Below are 16,979 nucleotides of genomic sequence, written 5' to 3' on the forward strand. Positions count from 1 at the left end.
AGAGAGAAAGAAAGAGAAGCTTCTGTCAGTTCTCTGTGGAGTGTTTTTTCCTTTCCTCCTGCCTAGACCTTTCTCCCCACACAAGCTTTGTTTTTCTTTGAGGATACATCAGTGTAGATCCCACTGGAAGTGCACGTGCATCTCAAACACACATGCTCAGAATCTTTAATACTTCTCCCAAGGTCACAGCAGCACCATGTGGCACTTTGAGTTCATATGTGCCAGTATAAGGAGTGCAGAGTTGTGAACCTCCCTCAGTTTCCTTGCTGTCTCTTACAAGGATAGAACCTGGACTATGTCCAACCTGCTGTAGAGTTTCAGACCTACTCTGTGATGGAACACTCTACTTGACTAAGTTACAGATTTTATCTTTTCACTGGGTGTGCTGAAATACAAAGAACTGTAAGAGGAAGTTATTGCTTGTACAGAATGAATTTCATAGTTCTTGAAAATGATGGGTCTAAAGCCTTTGAAAATTAAGCCCTCGTCTCAAAGCAACACTTTGATATCCTTATAAATGCATATAGTAGAAATTAATTTGTCCTAAGGTAAGGACACAAAATAGGAATATTCTGTTTGCTCCTTCGCCCAGAAGTCAAAAAAGTTCTACTCAAACTGCGCATCTCTATGGAGATGACTCCATTTCATAAATGAAAAGGCAGGCAAATTCACATTTGCAGTGAGAAAAGACGTATGAAAAGATAGCCATGTCAGCAGCAGCATGGTTTCTTAAGTGTAGCAGGCACCTTCACAAGACAAAGACACTCAGTATCAAGCACATAGTGAGCATGCATGTATTTGTGCAAAAGAAAAACTCCAGATGCAAGCCTTTTTTTTTTTCCTTGAAAGGCTGAAATGATATTCAGAAAGAACTTTAGGGAAAACTTGTACTGATTTTTAGTATGGGAATGTCTGGAGCATTACTTTAATATTGCACAGCAGGTACTGAGACCTGTGCTACTACCAGAACTCATAGAATACCAGCTTTATCATATCCTTCCTTAGAGAGAATGGTGTTCTAATTTGCTGTCTGTCATGAAGATTCCTATATTTTTTCTGGAAAAGAGTCTGTACAGGTCAGACCCAGGACATATGCCTGCAATCTCCCTCACCTGAAGGATTATTCCTTCTCTTCATCACCTTTCCAATGAAGCTATTGCCAGATGAGTTGCCATTACTTAAGATGAATTTTGAAACAAGTGCAGTTCTGGAAAATACACTGCATTTATTCAATATGTTTAGTTATTGGTCTGTTAGATTATATTACTATCTTACCAGGGCATTCGGTACCATTTAGGGGATCCAAGATATATAACCTTGTTTTCCTTCTCAAAGCAAAGTGTCTAGACAGATATCAAATGTGTCATTTGAGGGTATCTGTAGAATGGACAACTGTAGCAGTTACATAAAGGACTCATACTAGTTGCACTATGCAAAAAAAAAAAAAAGAATTCTCTCCAGTTCCAGTTTCATAATCTTTGGAGCTAAAGGATGTTGGCATTCTTATTCTGACACTCATCAACCAGTCTGTTTTCTTAATGAAAGGTCTGCTATTCTGGATGATTTTTTTTTCAGTTCTTGTATACATTGTGGGAATTGCTCCCTAAGGTGGCTGATTTCAGAATATTTATATAAGCATCATTAAAACCAGAATCTCACAGCTGTTTTTCGGTGGTGAAAATGGCATTTTCTATTTCTGTTGAGTTTGAATGGGGATACTGACCAACAAAAGCCTACAGGATCTCATCAGGCCCAGCTTTCCTCTTCATCTTCCCCTCCTTACCTAATATGTAGGCTCTATTCTTGGCTATCTTTCCAAGTATTCTTTTCAGTATTGTGGCTTACTAGTATAAGGGATTTCTATTGCTCTGCTTGATTGGACATCATAGAATTCATTTACAACATAGGAAGAGGGGTTTCCACTTTTTAAAAGAAAAATATCCATGGAGTCTGTGTTCAGAAGATTGAATATACTGCTTCAGTGTGAAGCTTGCTGTTATGAAGCTGTTTTTGAAGGCTCTTCATTTGTGGTGTGTGTACTTTTCTTACTGTCTTGTGAATTCCTTAGGCAATGTCTCACAAGCATGGTGGGACAACCAGTTATTGACATGTGAGAGTTGTCTTTAGTGTTCACAGATTGTCTCACCATGCTGCAGCACATGTAAGTTTAAGAATAAAAAGTGTTAAAGTCTGTCTGTGCCTAGCAGGTTAGAGGATGTTCTTTAGAATAGGGAGGAATTAAATGTACCTGTGGCATTGGCAGATAATTCTGAGTTCACATCTACAAACTCTGTTGTAATATTGGGACTCAGTAGCCTGTGCCCGTTGCGAATTTGTCTGTGTAAAAATAGATGGAAGCTTAATAAGATGCATAAGGCACATGCCCATCTACAGTAGGATCCACACTGAATGCTCTGTCTTGAGGAACCACAGTTTTCCTAGGGTAAGTAACTGCTGTTTCCTTTATGTGTGTTTTCTGATGGAGTGAGAGGAGACCATCTCTGTCCCTTAAACAATATAGCAAGAAATTGCCCTTTAACTCATATCTTCTGAAAATGGATTGTAATTGTGACAAACTTGATAAATTTTCATCTTGCTCATTGGTCTTGTGGAAATGCAGCACTCCGTAACATTAACTCAGATCGTGAGCACCTGGGGCAGTCAAGTCTCTTAGGCAGTTTTACTCTTCCCAGATAAAATGGGCAGTGTTTCGCCTTAGCCATTCTGTTGAGTTTCTGAATTTTTGTACTTCAGACTATTAGCAAAAACTTTTCACAGAAAAGATTACAGAATAAACAGAGCTAAGTGCAGTAAAGAAAATATTCTGTTATTGATTTGTTTATTCTGTAAGTATGCCTCAAAAAATAGTGTTTTTGACCAAGTAAACTGATATAGAATATGAATGAAAACAGGCAAACAAAACAAAAAAAAAGATGGGATTAAGTCTCCTTTCCCTTGAGTGCTTAAACATAAGCAGAAATAAAGATTTTTGGTTAAGTAAGTGGAATTTTTGAGTTTTTATGTTGAACAAAAAATATCTGAGTTCTGTTGGTTAGTTCTCTGCCAATTAAAATAATAATAAAATTCCTTTGACTTGAAAATCAGCATGTCTTATCTCAGATGTACAGTGGATTTACTGATCTCTCTTGATACAATAAGTCTCTTCAAAAAACTCCACAATTTCTAGTGTTGACATCCTTTGTCTCTCATGCATAGCTTATAATGCATGACTACATTGGTGCTGCTAATATGGCATTCAAGAGGGTTGCAGAGTTTTCCTTTCCCTTCTTTCCAAGACAATGAAGTTTCTCCAGTATCATTTAAAGAAAAAGGTCCTGAGATCATGGGGTCCTAAGGGTGTAGGCACTCTAAGTATCAAACCACACTATTGTAATACAGTTTTTAAAGGACCTCTCTAAGGTGTTTGGCATAGACACTCTGAATTTTAGGGCAGTATTACTCTTAGTGTTTCTCTTGCCTTGAAAAGCAAGTCTATTAGAAACTGGGATATGGATTAGAGTCTTTATAGCACTTGCTACAGCTTCTTATGTCTGTGTACTGACTTTGACCCTTCTGGACATGTGCATATAAGAAGGGTCTGTTTTGTATCTTCAGATAGATTGGATGTTAAACAAACTCATTATGCAAAGAGAACTTGTTTATTCATGCAGTCTTGGTATCTACGTTCTGGACTGAAAAACCTCGTTGTGTAGTTCAACTGCTTTTGTCTTTTGGGGTGCATGTAAAACATGACTTCAAGGCAGGTTTATTTTATAAATGTCTTGCTCAACTGGCAGAGCCCTATGTGAAGTGAGCAAAACAGAGAAGGATCCAAACTTTCCCATCCTGCTTCAAGCAGAAAACTGGTACTGACTGTTAAAAGGAGATGGTTCCAAGAGTAACTCTGAAGATTACATGTCATAAACTCTGGTAAAATCTTACATGACAGAACTGTCAGGGAAAGAAAGGTTAGTGGTTCCTCACTTGATTCAATTTGACTACTTGGTAGGTTAGGAGGATCAGTGTCAGGGTGGGAAGTATAGTGCCCCTTACCTGCCCTCTGTGCTGGAGGAGGATGCATGGAGGGGCAGAAACTACCTGGGATGGATCAGAGGCTACAAATAGTGCCAAATTTGGGAGCCAGCTTTATTCTCGTCCCCATCTTTTGCTGTATTTCAGGTGTGTTGGTATTCTTTTTGCAATAACTCATTTGAGTGCCTGAAGGGGTAGCAATGTTGGATATGTCAGAGTTACTAACTCCTTCGTTTCTCTTCCATGCTTTCTCCTCCTGCAAGGAGCGGAAGGTACTTCATCTTCTGCTGTCTTCGCTTCTTAGCACTTTTAAGTTTTTTGTTGATTTCTAGCATTGTGGCAAGTTTGTCTTCTGAATATTTATTTCACCCTTTATTTATATATTAAACTGTAAATGAACTGGTAGTGTATGCTATCAAACTTCAGGTTGTACCTGTTGTGATGATGTTTTTGTTTAATTTTGATTTTTTGTTTTAAAAAAACTCCAAACCCAACTAATTATATGTTACTTTTCCTCCTGTTTTTGTAGGTTTTCATAGAGCTGAATCACATTAAAAAGTGCAATACAGTGCGAGGAGTCTTTGTCCTGGAGGAATTTGGTAATTACATTATTTTGATATTAGGTCTGTACTCACATGGCAGTAACTCAAATTTCCAGTCTTCAGATTCAGAGTTGCATTGCAATTTCAAAGATGGAAGAGAATGTTGATTGCCTGTAAGCAGTTGCCTGAGAGATAGGTGACTTTACATAAAAATTTCCACATTAATTTTTATCATATTAAGATTTGTGATCTAGGTGCTTTTTATTATTAGACAGAGAAAAGGTTCTGAGTCTTCTGAAACAAACAAAAACCAGTTGTGGGTGTGTGTGAGAATTGTCTTGGTATGTTCCTTTTTCATCCGAGAAACCACATTTTTAAAGCAGGATTTAAAGTTGATCCTTCTCAACACACCACGCTTTCATTACAAATAATTACTGTTAATGGCAAAGCTTTCTCTTTGCTCTAATATAGTTTAATTTTTCTTGAATGGAGCAGAAACTGTTTTGTCAAGTTGTGCTTTATTTATCCTGTGATCTTATTTTGGAGCATGAGTGGAAAAGTAAAGGTTGAGGGCAACAGAGAGTTTGTGCTGTTTTGGTCAGTTATTGCTATTGCATATCTGCCTACACCAGAGTCTGGGTAAAATTTCAGGTTACTCTTCAGTGTTAGTGTCAGTCACAATATTCTTAACTAGGGTCTGAAAAGTGACTTCAGAGGCAGCTCTCTGGAAGGGTGATCCATGTACTTGTCCTGAAGCCCAAATTGCTTTATTCTTCCAGCCATCTTTGAGGCATTTGTTTAGGTCTTAGGAGTATGTATGAAACATAAAGAAAGGAGCTGAAATTTAATTCCATATAGATCAGCATGCATTCTTTGGCCATTAAACAGAATCTGCATCAGCAGCTCCCATTACCAAGACTGTCATATTGGTACTGTAAACAGAATGTTCTGGCTGAGGGCTTCTCTCTTGAATTATAGAAGACTCATAACATGTAATTATAGAAATCTCATTAACATGAGATTTCTGAAATTAAAGTCTTTGTCCATGAGAATGTATTGTCTCCTTTGGGTGACACAAAGTTCTAAGTGATAAAACCATTCTGGCTGCTGCAGTTTGCTTGTTGTTTACCATAAATCTCCCAGGTGTTTTAATTGGTGAACAATTTTTTTCCATTTTTTGAAAATGTTGTTCATGGTTCATATGATCAGATTTGTATATTTAAACCATGAACATTTTCTAATAGCTTAGAGGTTCATAAGTTTTTTTCAATTTCTGTTCCTTTGATAGCATGTTTTCATGCTGATGGGCATGATTCATTTTATTACTTACAGAAATTTCTGAAGTCAGTAAAAGATTATTGATGGGTTTTACAAGATGAGAATTCAGAAGCCATAAAATTAGCTTAAAGAATGGCTTCAACTTCTGAAATATTTACTTAAAAGAAATTACTTGGATCAGAAATTATTTTGGAATTTTTTTTTTTAGCTTTTATTCAAAGAACTTATTTTAATAGTTTGTTTATATTGCACAAGAAGAAAGACAGTGTTTGACTTGGTTATTTGTAGTTAATTTGTATTGGTAACTCTGTAGCAGAGCATTTAGCCCCTAAATAATATCTGTAATAAATGTAAGAAGAAGTACTTCTTATTTTTTTACAAAAGATTTTGTAATCAAGGCCCTATTGCAAAAGCTAAAATTGTCATATGGAACTTATAGAAGGGTAATTTTAACAAGTAATTAAAAATAAACTAGGAGTTGAAATCTACAAGCAAAAACTGAGAAATTAAACCACTTGAGTTAAAAATATCCTCTCTCACAAAATCGAGGTCACAGAAAAGAACCAAATTAGATGTACCAAATGAGATTGACAATTTTCCCATCCAGCTAATACAGAGGGAAAAAAAAAAGGAGGATGTTGCAGGAGAGCTAACTTTTCTTCTTATGCCAAGATTAGAGTCTACCTCACAGCTGTTTTTTTAAAAAGGTGTGAGGATATGACAATCTCTCCTGTTCAAGAGAAATGAAAATGTTTGGTAGTAGTAGACTAAAAGCATTAACAAAAAACTTGCTTCAGAAGAATGAAGTTATTTGGTGTTAAACATTGTAAACCTTGCCATCAGATTTATTACAGTAGGAGCATATTGAAGTAGTAGATGCTCTTAGAAAGGTAGAGTCTGGTGAGTGTGGATACTCCAGTCTGATGGGAAGTACTTCAGTGAAAGATTTAGATTTTACCAATCATGAGTGCGCCAAATTAGTGATAGCACAGGAGGAAATGAAAAGTCTGTTTGTGTAAATGCTGGGTTTAGATGGCAGCATCACAGCTGGACTTGTGGTTTAAGAGCAGGATGCAAGCAGAAGTTCAGGAATTGTGTCCCACAAGTGAAAGTGTAAACTTAAGTGAGGAAATGTAAGGTTCTTCCCTCTGGAATTTGAGTTACTGCTGTGTACTTGTGCTTTAGTTTCTTGTGGCCCCTTCACCGCCGCTGCTATGAAAACCTTCATTCTCCAGCAGGTAAAGTGATCTCCCCTAAACTCATTTTATGGTAGCACCATATTTTAATTTTCAGGACCAAAGGCTGCAGGATGTTGCCTAATTTACTGCCTTCATCCACTCAGTTCAAGAGCATCAGGAATAACTTTAATGTTAGAAGAAAATTACTAATCTCTCAGTTTGAGGCTTGAATCTTTGAAAGCTTGGGTCTTTTCTTTGGGTTTTTTTCTTGTTGTGGTGGTGGGGGGTCTTTTTTATTTTGTGGGAGGGCAGTTTCTGTTTTCCTTCCTTCCTTTTTTCTTTGTATTCTGCAGTAATAGTGCTTTGACTTCTGTGTTTGTAAATGCAAACCCACTCTTCTTAATCTTCCTAACTCAGTCCTCTCAGGAGAATTTTCTGCATTGGAAGGACTGTGAAGGAGTATTTATTTAAAGACAAGGCAACTTACTGTGGAGAGACAGTACCTTACCTAGCTGCTCTCCTCTTCCCTCTCTTCCTATTCTCAGTTATGATACAGGACTTTACAGCTTCCCTTCTCTCCTTCCCTCGTGGCACAAGGTCCTTACAGCTTTCCCTTCCTGCTTTTTGAAGAGTATATGAACAATTGTATGTTATCCAGTGGGCAGTGAGACTTACACAGCTGTAAAAGTCCTACCCTATCTGGCTGTGCACCAGCCTCACTCCCACCTTTATCCCCTGGTGACATGGAGTTAATTTGGAACATCTGGTGCCAACGGGTAAGGTAGCTTGGATGTGCACCTCCTTATCTCCCCAGCTTTAGTCTCTGGTATCACTGGGGCAGTGCAGCCTGGGTGTGCACTTCCCTTGTTTCTCAGCTCTTCATGCATCTGCCAAATCCAGGGAGAGTGAGAGTTGAAAAATAAAACAAAAATAGTACTTTTTACCATCATATTCTGTACTTTTCAATTGATTATTTTCAAGAATGACAGTACCATGACATATGAGAATTAGGAGGTACTGGTTTATGTTTTGAGAACTTTCTCAAACCCAGTCTGCACTGCCTACTCCTGGGCCCTTAGAGTGTGATCCGTCTCCCTCTCCAGCGTTTAGCTGTGTCATACCATAGTTGAAGAGATGACATCTGCATGGATAGGTTTTGTTGTGGACTTTTCCTGGCTCTTCATACTGAACTCATCTGCCTTTGTTTCTTTTCTTGTCACTAGTACTATGTGTAATAAAACATTTATCCTTCCTCTATGAACCTGGAATGATTTGGTTTTGCATAATTTCTGTACTGCTTCTTCTAAATTCTTTTGTTGTGACACAGAAATTTCATGGCAAATTCCAGCTATTCTGGAAGGGAAGTACTCAGAGTTGGTCTTGGTATTCCCCTGATACGGATGTTTTAAATTTGCCAGTTGAATGTTCTAGTGTGGTCTTTGTTCTCTTCTGGTGATTTCCCATGGTATCTGTTCACAACATTTGCAGACCAAGTGTGGGCCAAAAGCACAGTTCAGATGCATTGCACACAAACAGGCTGGTTACAGTTTGCTTTTTTATGCATTCTGCAATGAGAGAAAAAGACAAATTTCCTTTACCTATGTTGTGCCAGTTTTCTTTCTATCAGTTTGAGGCAGTGCAATGGAACAAGGGCAGATTTTCTGGATAATAGATTTTTTTAATCAATGCCCTAATCTTCTTTTTATGTAAAGATTTCTATAAACCAACCACCTTGGTATTTTAGGAATATGTGTCATTGAACTCAGCATTTTATGTTAAGGCAACTCATTCAAAAACTATGAATGTTTTCAGTGAGTATGTCAAGTAAATACCATCACACACATCCTATACAGGAGAAAGAGTATCTTGAGAAACTTAAAATAGAGCTGGAAAACAGTCTTCAAGTTGAGAAAAAAATCTCCCTCGGCTCCTTTTTTTCCCCTTGGATTTCACTAGCTTACTATACAGTATACAGTGTCCAACAGTTCTTTTGAAATTTCTTGCTCAGCAGAGAAGATCTCAAGGGTAAAATCTTTGGGACTCATATAGTGACAAATTCCTGTGGAATTTTTGAGTTATGTTTTAGTGTAGTAGGCATTAGGTGTAGTTTGTCATTAAGCATATTTTTTCATTATTTTTATTGTCTAGCAGGAATAAGTAATATGATAAAAGCCAGAGTCTCTTAAGAACCATCAAGTATCTGCTGTGCCAAACAGAGGCAGTGAAAATTTTTCCTAGCTCCAGTAATTTATTATGACGTTACCAGTGTCTTCCAAGGATGTTTGTAATGTAAATGAAAAGAAGCAGAAGTATGTACAAGTGAGGGATAGTGAAGTGCCCTGTTACCTGCACCGCTGTCTGTCTGCCTCCCTTCCCTTTCCCATGGGAACATTGTGCTATTTCTTCCCCATTTGCCTCTCGTTTTTTGAACTTTTTGTTTTGTCTCTTGCCCGTCCGGTTTTAGTTCCTGAAACTAAAGAAGTGGTGAGCCACAAGTACAAGACGCCAATGGTGAGTCTACTGTAATGCCTCTGGTGGTTCTCTAGAGGATGTATCTTTACATTTTCATGTGGAGAAAAGAATTACATTGAGACTGCATGATTTGCAGTGAAACACCAGCTGCTCTTTATGATGTTTTCAGCAGGGGGAGACAGCGAAACTCAGTGATTGTTGGATCTGTGAAATTAGAGGAACTCACCAGTAGCGCAGAAAGCACTGTTTCCTTTTTTAAGACTGATAAAGATGAAAGGTTGCCAGTTTGGCATTGAACTTCAGCACAATAGGAACTGGTGGAACTGTTAATTTTAAGACAGTGCAGAGCACAACCCTTACTCCATAGAAGCGATGGAAAGGGAGACTACTTGCTAAGAATAGAGTGATTGTTAACAGTTTGCAAAAAATTCCCATCTCCTCATGAGCAATGACTTGTGAGAGAACAGTAAAAATATTGATTCCTGCTGTATAGATGAGTTCATGTTCTGGAATAATGTTCAGTTTTTATAACATTATTTGTGAACGCCAACAGTTGATAATGATACTTAGCACTTTTATACATGATCAGGCTTATGTGAACTCATTAAGAAGAAATAGGAACCAATGATTGTCATCAGAAGAGAAATTTCACTTTATGTCTGATGTGCAGTGTGCACATTTGGTGATTTCATGGAAACTCAGTCCGTCAAGAGGAGAGAGAGCAAAATTATTTGAAGAAGCTGGAAATGTTTTAGAACAAAATGCTCAGAATGTATGTAGTTTAAGAAGCAAACAGCTGTATCTGTTAGTAAGAAAATGCAGTTTAATGGAAAAAAGAGTATTTTATTGAAGTGTTTTAGCTTGTACTGTAATACAGCAAAACATGTTGTCATGCTTATTACCTTTACAAAAAATTTATGTGTCAGTTTAAAGGACAAGAATTTTTAAAATCATCAGAACAGCTGGTATTAGAACTAGTATATAATTTAAGTCTAGGTCTTACCTTCACTGAATTGTGGTGCCAGTCACATGGTAAAAGAGGATTTTTGGTTAAATAATAGCACAGTTAATCAGTTAAATAATTGTGAAACTGAGTAGAGCTATGTGAAACCCTCTCTTTAGTTAGCTCTTTCAACCCCTCCCAGAAAATGTGATTTCATGCAGCAGACCAAAAGCAAATATGCAGAATAGTTTTTCCACAGCCAGTTGGCCAACTTTCTAGATTAGTATACTGTTCTTAAAAATTATTAAATCATACTGTTAAGCAGATAATGTTTTTATCCCAATAGAATTTTTTAGTTTGTTATACGGCTCTTCTCTTTCCATCTCAGTTAGAAGGTGGTAGGAGACATATTTCCTGATTTTGTCTGTAGCCAGAGTAGTTGTCCCCTGAAGGAAGACATGCAGGAAAATACAAGTGTGTAATGGATTTTGTAAAACACTTAATCTGAATTTCAGTGTCTCTTCTAAATTCTTGTAGGCTCATGAGATCTGCTACTCCGTGCTGTGTCTCTTCTCTTATGTGGCTGCAATTCGTGGAAAAGAGGCAGAAAACAAAAGCAAACCACCTCGTCCAGTTTCCAGTTGATCAGGATACTTGGAAATATCTACCCTTTGGCACACTGATATGCAGTACCCCCAGTTTTACTGCAGTTACTGGAGCTCACTTTCTGTCTTTTCTGAGAACTTGATTATTTATGTATGACCCTGCAAGTCTTTCCCCATAGAAAAACCTAAGCCTTCCCTGTTCAGTCTCCTTCTGAATTCATCCTTAATGGAGTTTTTAAATGAGCTTTTAATCAGACAGTTTTGAGCATCTGCATCCAGCTGTGAGTGACTTACTCTGGTTATTCCTTTGAAATTCTCTTTTGGTTGAGTTTGGTTGTTTTTTGTTCTAGTGGTACTTGTTACAGTTTGATCACTTCACAACTGCAGGCTTCTGCTTTCAGATTCTCTGGTATGTGCACAGTGGAAGCAGCCTGGCCCTGTATGTTGTTTCAGTGTTGTGTTTTTGTTGTTTTCCTTCTGTGTTGTTCATTTTAAATTACCAACACGGCGTTCCTGTCACATAGTTCTACAGTCCCTTTTGGTAGAGGTGAGCAATTTAGCTGTCATCGTCTTAAAATATCATGTGACAGTTGAAGTTTGGTTATTTAATTGGTCCATCTGTGGAGATGGCTCTTCTCAAGTGGAGAGAGAAACTTTGAAGGTAGTATAATGTAAAAAACCTCAACACTTCATGGATTCTGTGGATTTTCAAATGGGATTTTAGGTAACATTTGTAGCTACCCCAGCAGTAGAGTTCACAGATGCAAATAAGCACTCCCTAAAGCAGTTAATCACTGGGATTAGAAAATGAACAAGGCAGTGTAAAACTTGGAAACATTATTGGCCGAAGCACAGTACAGAAATCTGCAGAACATGTTCAGAAGCCCAGAGGATTTTGCTGTCTCCAAATTTTTTAAACTATTGCTTTTTATTTTGTTTTCAATCTGTACCTGTATATGAAGTGATCTTGAAAATATTGTGTTTATGTATAATGAAACTCATGTAGTTAAAACTATCCATCACATTCCTTATTTTAAATAGGCTGGATATGAATGGGTTTTTTGCATCCTGTTTTTGTTTGAACTGTACTGCACTTGTCTGGAAAGCTCTTAGGATGCTGGAAGGTGAGACTGTCTAGAGAAAATAATGTTACATGTAAAATACCAGGAAAAATTGCTCTGACACTGATGTATTGTATGTTTTGACATAGAATCCTGACTAAATGCACCCAGAAATAACCCTCTTTTGGCTTGGTCAGGGTATCTACCATTTAAAATGGAATATACTACTATGGGTGAGGATGATGTAAATATTATAGTATCACATCTATTTATAGAAACTGTACAGCTCTCTGAATGTGAAAATAAAATGTCATTCAACCAGCAACTAGTTTTCATCCTCCTGTGCTTTTCTATCATTTGTTATTCTGAAACAAATATAATTATATACAAAATACATCACACACATACATGAAATAGTGAAAAAGACTCTGAATGGACAATCTAAATTTCTTTCCACATAAGCAGCTTTAAATGATGTGGGGTTTTTTTCTTCTAAAACGACATTTGTGTCATTTGTCTTTAAAACAAAAGTGTTTGAAAAACATGAACAGGGAAAACAGACACATCTGAAATATGGAAATTTCTTTTGTAAGCTTGCAAGTAGAAGTAGTACATAAACGATCTTTCATCCTTTCCTAACACAAAAGCAAAACTGAAATTGGCAAATAATGAAATTAACCTGGTTTGAATTAATTTTTTTTCTTTTGTCTTTTGAGACCGTAAATTTTCTTACAGCAATATCTAAATTTTTAGTGTTTGTTGTTTTCTGCATACTACTGTATTTCAAGTACAGTTAAGACTGAAAGCACTTTGGTCTACAATAGAGGTTCCATTTATGCAATGCTGGGTCCCACTGAGGTAGGCAATTTCAGTTTTTAGGTTGTCATTATGTTAGTAGGCCTATTAACATAATCAACTTAAGATTACAGGGGGAAGATTATTAAATGCACAACATAATTTACTATATACAGCTCCTTTTTAAATTACATAAGCTGCTGTCTGATTTAGGCTGATGAGAAACATCAGTGCAGAATAAGACTTTTAAAGGACCTGATAATAAAAATGGCCCTCTGTCCCTTTTGACAGAATTTGTTTTGATGAGCAAGTGTGGCTAAATATAGAGCTCACTGTTCCATGGCTGGGATGAGCAGTAACAAGCTCAGCAACTGCTCTGACATTGGGCTTCTGCTCTTTAGGTGAGACTTGGCTTCAAAACTGAGGGCATTTTTGAAATACATGAAATGTTTTGCATACTTGATGTTTTTGGTGTAGCATCTGAGCCAAAAACGTGCTGTGCAGTTTCCACCACTAAATACCCAGTGCTGCTCTCTGGATACCAAATGCAAATGCAAGCTGGATTTTAAATTGTTACAAAAGCGTAAATCTTTGGGATACAGTCTTCCATCCTTTCCACTCTATCACTCTGAAGCACTTAGAAGTAGATAAACTTTATTTTGGAGGAAAAAATTTGTTACAGTGATTTGCGATTGTTTTTAGTTATGTCCCACTCATTTTGACATTTAGGTAACATTTCTTTGGCAATAGGTAAGAACTTAGAGGCCCCTAAACCTTCCAGAACCAAATGGAAGGCTAACAGACTAATTAGGCTAACAGAATAACTATAAATCATTCTAGAAATTTCCTGACACAAAAAGAATAATTCCTACGTTTTTACCACTAGGAGGAGCCTGTGTCTTAGTTTTTAAGAATTTCAAAATTGCAGTCTTTTTATTTTAACGCTTATTTCCAAGGCTCTTACACAAATGTGACAAAGAACATAAACTTGCCTTAGAACTTCCTTATGGCTGAGCAGGTTTCTTTTCCTGCTACAATTTCTTGTTCGAGGAAGTTGGTTTTCAAAGTGATGGTTATAAAGTGTTCTCTGGAAATGCTGGAATTTGTGAGTAGTCTTCCTGGCAGTTTTCAAATTCAGATCTTCATCGTGATGCTCCAAAAATGATTCCTGGCAGTTTTCAAATTGGAACTTAAGTTACTAATTTATCTGTATTCTGCTTATCAGATCTTCATCGTGATGCTCCAAAAATGCTCTTGGTTTATTTGTGAATGCATTGTCCACTTCTAATATGAGTGGGTCCACATTTTAAGGGTTAAAAGTTTAAGCATCAATGAGTGTCATGACACTGGAACTTATTGAGTGATATTTGTTAAAGGTATGTATGGAAAAAGCATTTTGAAGGTCTGTTGAGGGAAAGAGCTCATTACTTTAAGAAACCTGTTGTAAAAATTTCCAACACCCTGATTCCTAACTTTGGATAATCCCTACCATCCTACTTTAACACTTTCAGGGTAGCAGAGTAAGATGAAATGTTCATCTGGATATTAAGAAGGGAAATTGCTAGTAAATATGTCATTAAGATTTGCAATTCCAACTCAAGTTCTAGCTTAATAATCAAAGTGGATGTGAAAACTGGCTGTGATTATAAGCTTTAGGAACCTTTAGGAACCTTTCAATATTTAGCAAAAATATTGAAAATATTTCTAGAATGATGCTGCTTATGCCAGAAGAGGGCTTTTGGCTCACAGAGTGTGTTTCTAATAAGGATGCAGTTGTCTGCAATGGTAAAAAATTAGCTCTTACCCCAGTGTCAGGCATTGGCTCCTGTTATCACTGAATTCAGAACTAGGCAGGAAATAGAAGCTAAGCTTCTCACAAAGAGCAATATTTACATCCCAGTTCCCCTCAATTGCCAAAGGGATGAAAGTCAGATGATGATGCCTTGATGCCTCTAAGGCAAGATCTTCCTTCTGAAAAAAAAGTGGTTTCTGCTTAACTCTGACTCCAGTGATACTTAAAAACTCAAACTCTTTGCTCTTAGACAAACCAGGTGTTGAAACAAAACATCTCAGAGCTCCAGAAGAAGTGGGAATTGGGACCAAGAAGCAGCAGCTTTGTGCAAAGGATCTTGTCATACAAAAGGCAGTGCCAAAGAGCTTCTTGCTGTTCCAGAAGTCACAATTCAGCCAGAGACATCTTGTCACAAGGGCAGGACACTCCCAGGCAGCTGAGTGGTGACTTTGATTGTGCTGGTGGTAAAGGCTTCACACAGAGCCCTACCCTTGGAAGATGTTCAGTGTGAAAAACAGCTTTGAGATTCTAAAGCCATTCCCAGTGTCTGTTTCACTAAAATAGTGGAAATGTGATGAAGTTTTAAATAGTAGGTATGTGGTCCCCCTTTCTAGCATTGTGGTTGAAGGTTTAAAAATTTGATGTTGGTGACAAGGGAGGTTGGAGTGCAGTTGAGTACATGACAGGCTTGGAGGTACTGTGCTCAGGCAGGTACTGTACTCAGACATGATAAAAATGATCTCATGTATACCAAGGTTAGTAAAATTGTAAGTTAACTTTCTGTTTACAGGTGTACAGTGTTTTGAAACTTCTGCAGCATAGTAGTTCTAGCACTGATTGATTTTGTTTTAAAGCTTGAGTCCAACAAAGAAGCATGTATATGTCAGCCAAGGGCAAACAGTCCTACTTCTATTTGCGCCAGTTACTATAGTAATCAATGTGGTTTAGGAACCTACAGAGAAATAGAAATCCCCATCTCCCAAAATAACTTTATATAAAAAGGAACAAACAGTGTCAGGAAAAACACCGGTAAAACTCTAAATTGTTGCTTCCTTCAAGTATGTGAAAACTCTGGTTCTGTATTCTCATTCCTTGCTCTTATTTTTGCCTTTTCAGTTTCTCATACTAAGTCCAGTGAGTACAATTCTATCCATAGTGCTCTGGGTATCAAAGAACTCTCCTTCTTCTCTTTTTACACATTGCCCTGCTTGGATTCCTCGCTGTTTCTTCACACATCCTTGGCCTACACTCTCTTCAGCCAGTCAAGCTCAACTCTGCACCTCAATTTGCTATCAGATCATCTCTATCTGTTTTCCTTTGTAGCTTTTCCATACATTCTTCTTGCCTCTGTGGCCACCATCACCTGCCAGCCTCTTCACCCAGGCACTTCAGACTTATATTCTTCCCAGTCACCTGCTCGACCAGTCCCTGCCCCTTTCCAGCATCCTGTCACAGTCTCTCATCCCTCTCTCCTGTCTTACCAAGTGCTCTGTCATCATCTTTCATTCTCAGCCTTATTCCATGCTTACTCGTCTTGCATTTAAATCAAGTTATTTTTGGTGGAGCGCTGAAGAGTGCTATAGAGGGAAGGGAAAACGTTTCCAGTCTTAGTGCTGCTGTTCTGTGATAGCTTCCAGTAGCAGCTCTTCCCTACACTGCTTGTTGGAAATGGCTCAGCCATTTAATCTGATATTAAAAAGAAATAAATTTGTGAAAACCAGATTTGTAGCCTAAAAAGTTTAATAAATTGTTAATGTTTTTCAGTACTGTAGGAAACAAAAATCATAAAAGCAAATACTATGCTTTGTAAATACACAGTCCAGTTATCCCCCCTTATACTAGTGAGGAAGAACAAGTCCCATTTTCAGGTAGAAATTTTTGAGGACTTTCCTATGATCAAAATCTGCTATACTTGGGGTTTTCTTTTCAGGCATCACATGCAATGAGCTCATCTACAATGAAGAGAAGCTTGGATTTTTGGGCCATTTTTTTCCTGGTTACATGAAACTATAAGTAAGTAACAAAAGTGTATTTGAGAGTTATAGTGATACTTAGTCTTTTTGTGATCATAATTTCCCAGAATATATCTGGATTTCTGGGGTAATTGTTAGCATTATGACAGGTACCAAGGAAATGCAACCTTATTGGAGGTTAAAGTGTATCCATCCACAATTTGGGTTCATGTATTTGGGTCCAACAATTTATACTTCCAAGCAAAACAGTGGAAACTATGTATATTGTTTATGTTTGCTAAATACATCGCATAGAACACAAAATCACG

General features: G+C 37.4%; 1 protein-coding gene across 27 annotated transcripts in view; it reads left to right on the forward strand.

Annotated features, from left to right (window-relative positions):
- The window catches only part of MADD (MAP kinase activating death domain), a 60,709-nt gene extending 48,273 nt beyond the window's left edge, over positions 1-12,436 (forward strand). For 13 of the 27 annotated variants that reach the window (XM_039705238.1, XM_039705239.1, XM_039705242.1 and 10 more), the window contains 4 exons: positions 4,296-4,304; positions 4,562-4,631; positions 9,495-9,541; positions 10,983-12,436. In XM_039705238.1, coding sequence (XP_039561172.1) covers positions 4,296-4,304; positions 4,562-4,631; positions 9,495-9,541; positions 10,983-11,090 — 234 coding nt within the window. In that variant the 3' untranslated portion in view covers positions 11,091-12,436. The remainder of the gene's footprint in view (positions 1-4,295; positions 4,305-4,561; positions 4,632-9,494; positions 9,542-10,982) is intronic. The other 14 variants (XM_039705245.1, XM_039705241.1, XM_039705249.1 and 11 more) reach the window with 2 other exon arrangements.
- The last annotated feature ends 4,543 nt before the right edge of the window (positions 12,437-16,979 follow it).

Source organism: Passer montanus, unplaced genomic scaffold (assembly GCF_014805655.1).
Source record: "Passer montanus isolate IOZ18808 unplaced genomic scaffold, ASM1480565v1 scaffold18, whole genome shotgun sequence".
NCBI classification, from domain to species: domain Eukaryota; kingdom Metazoa; phylum Chordata; class Aves; order Passeriformes; family Passeridae; genus Passer; species Passer montanus.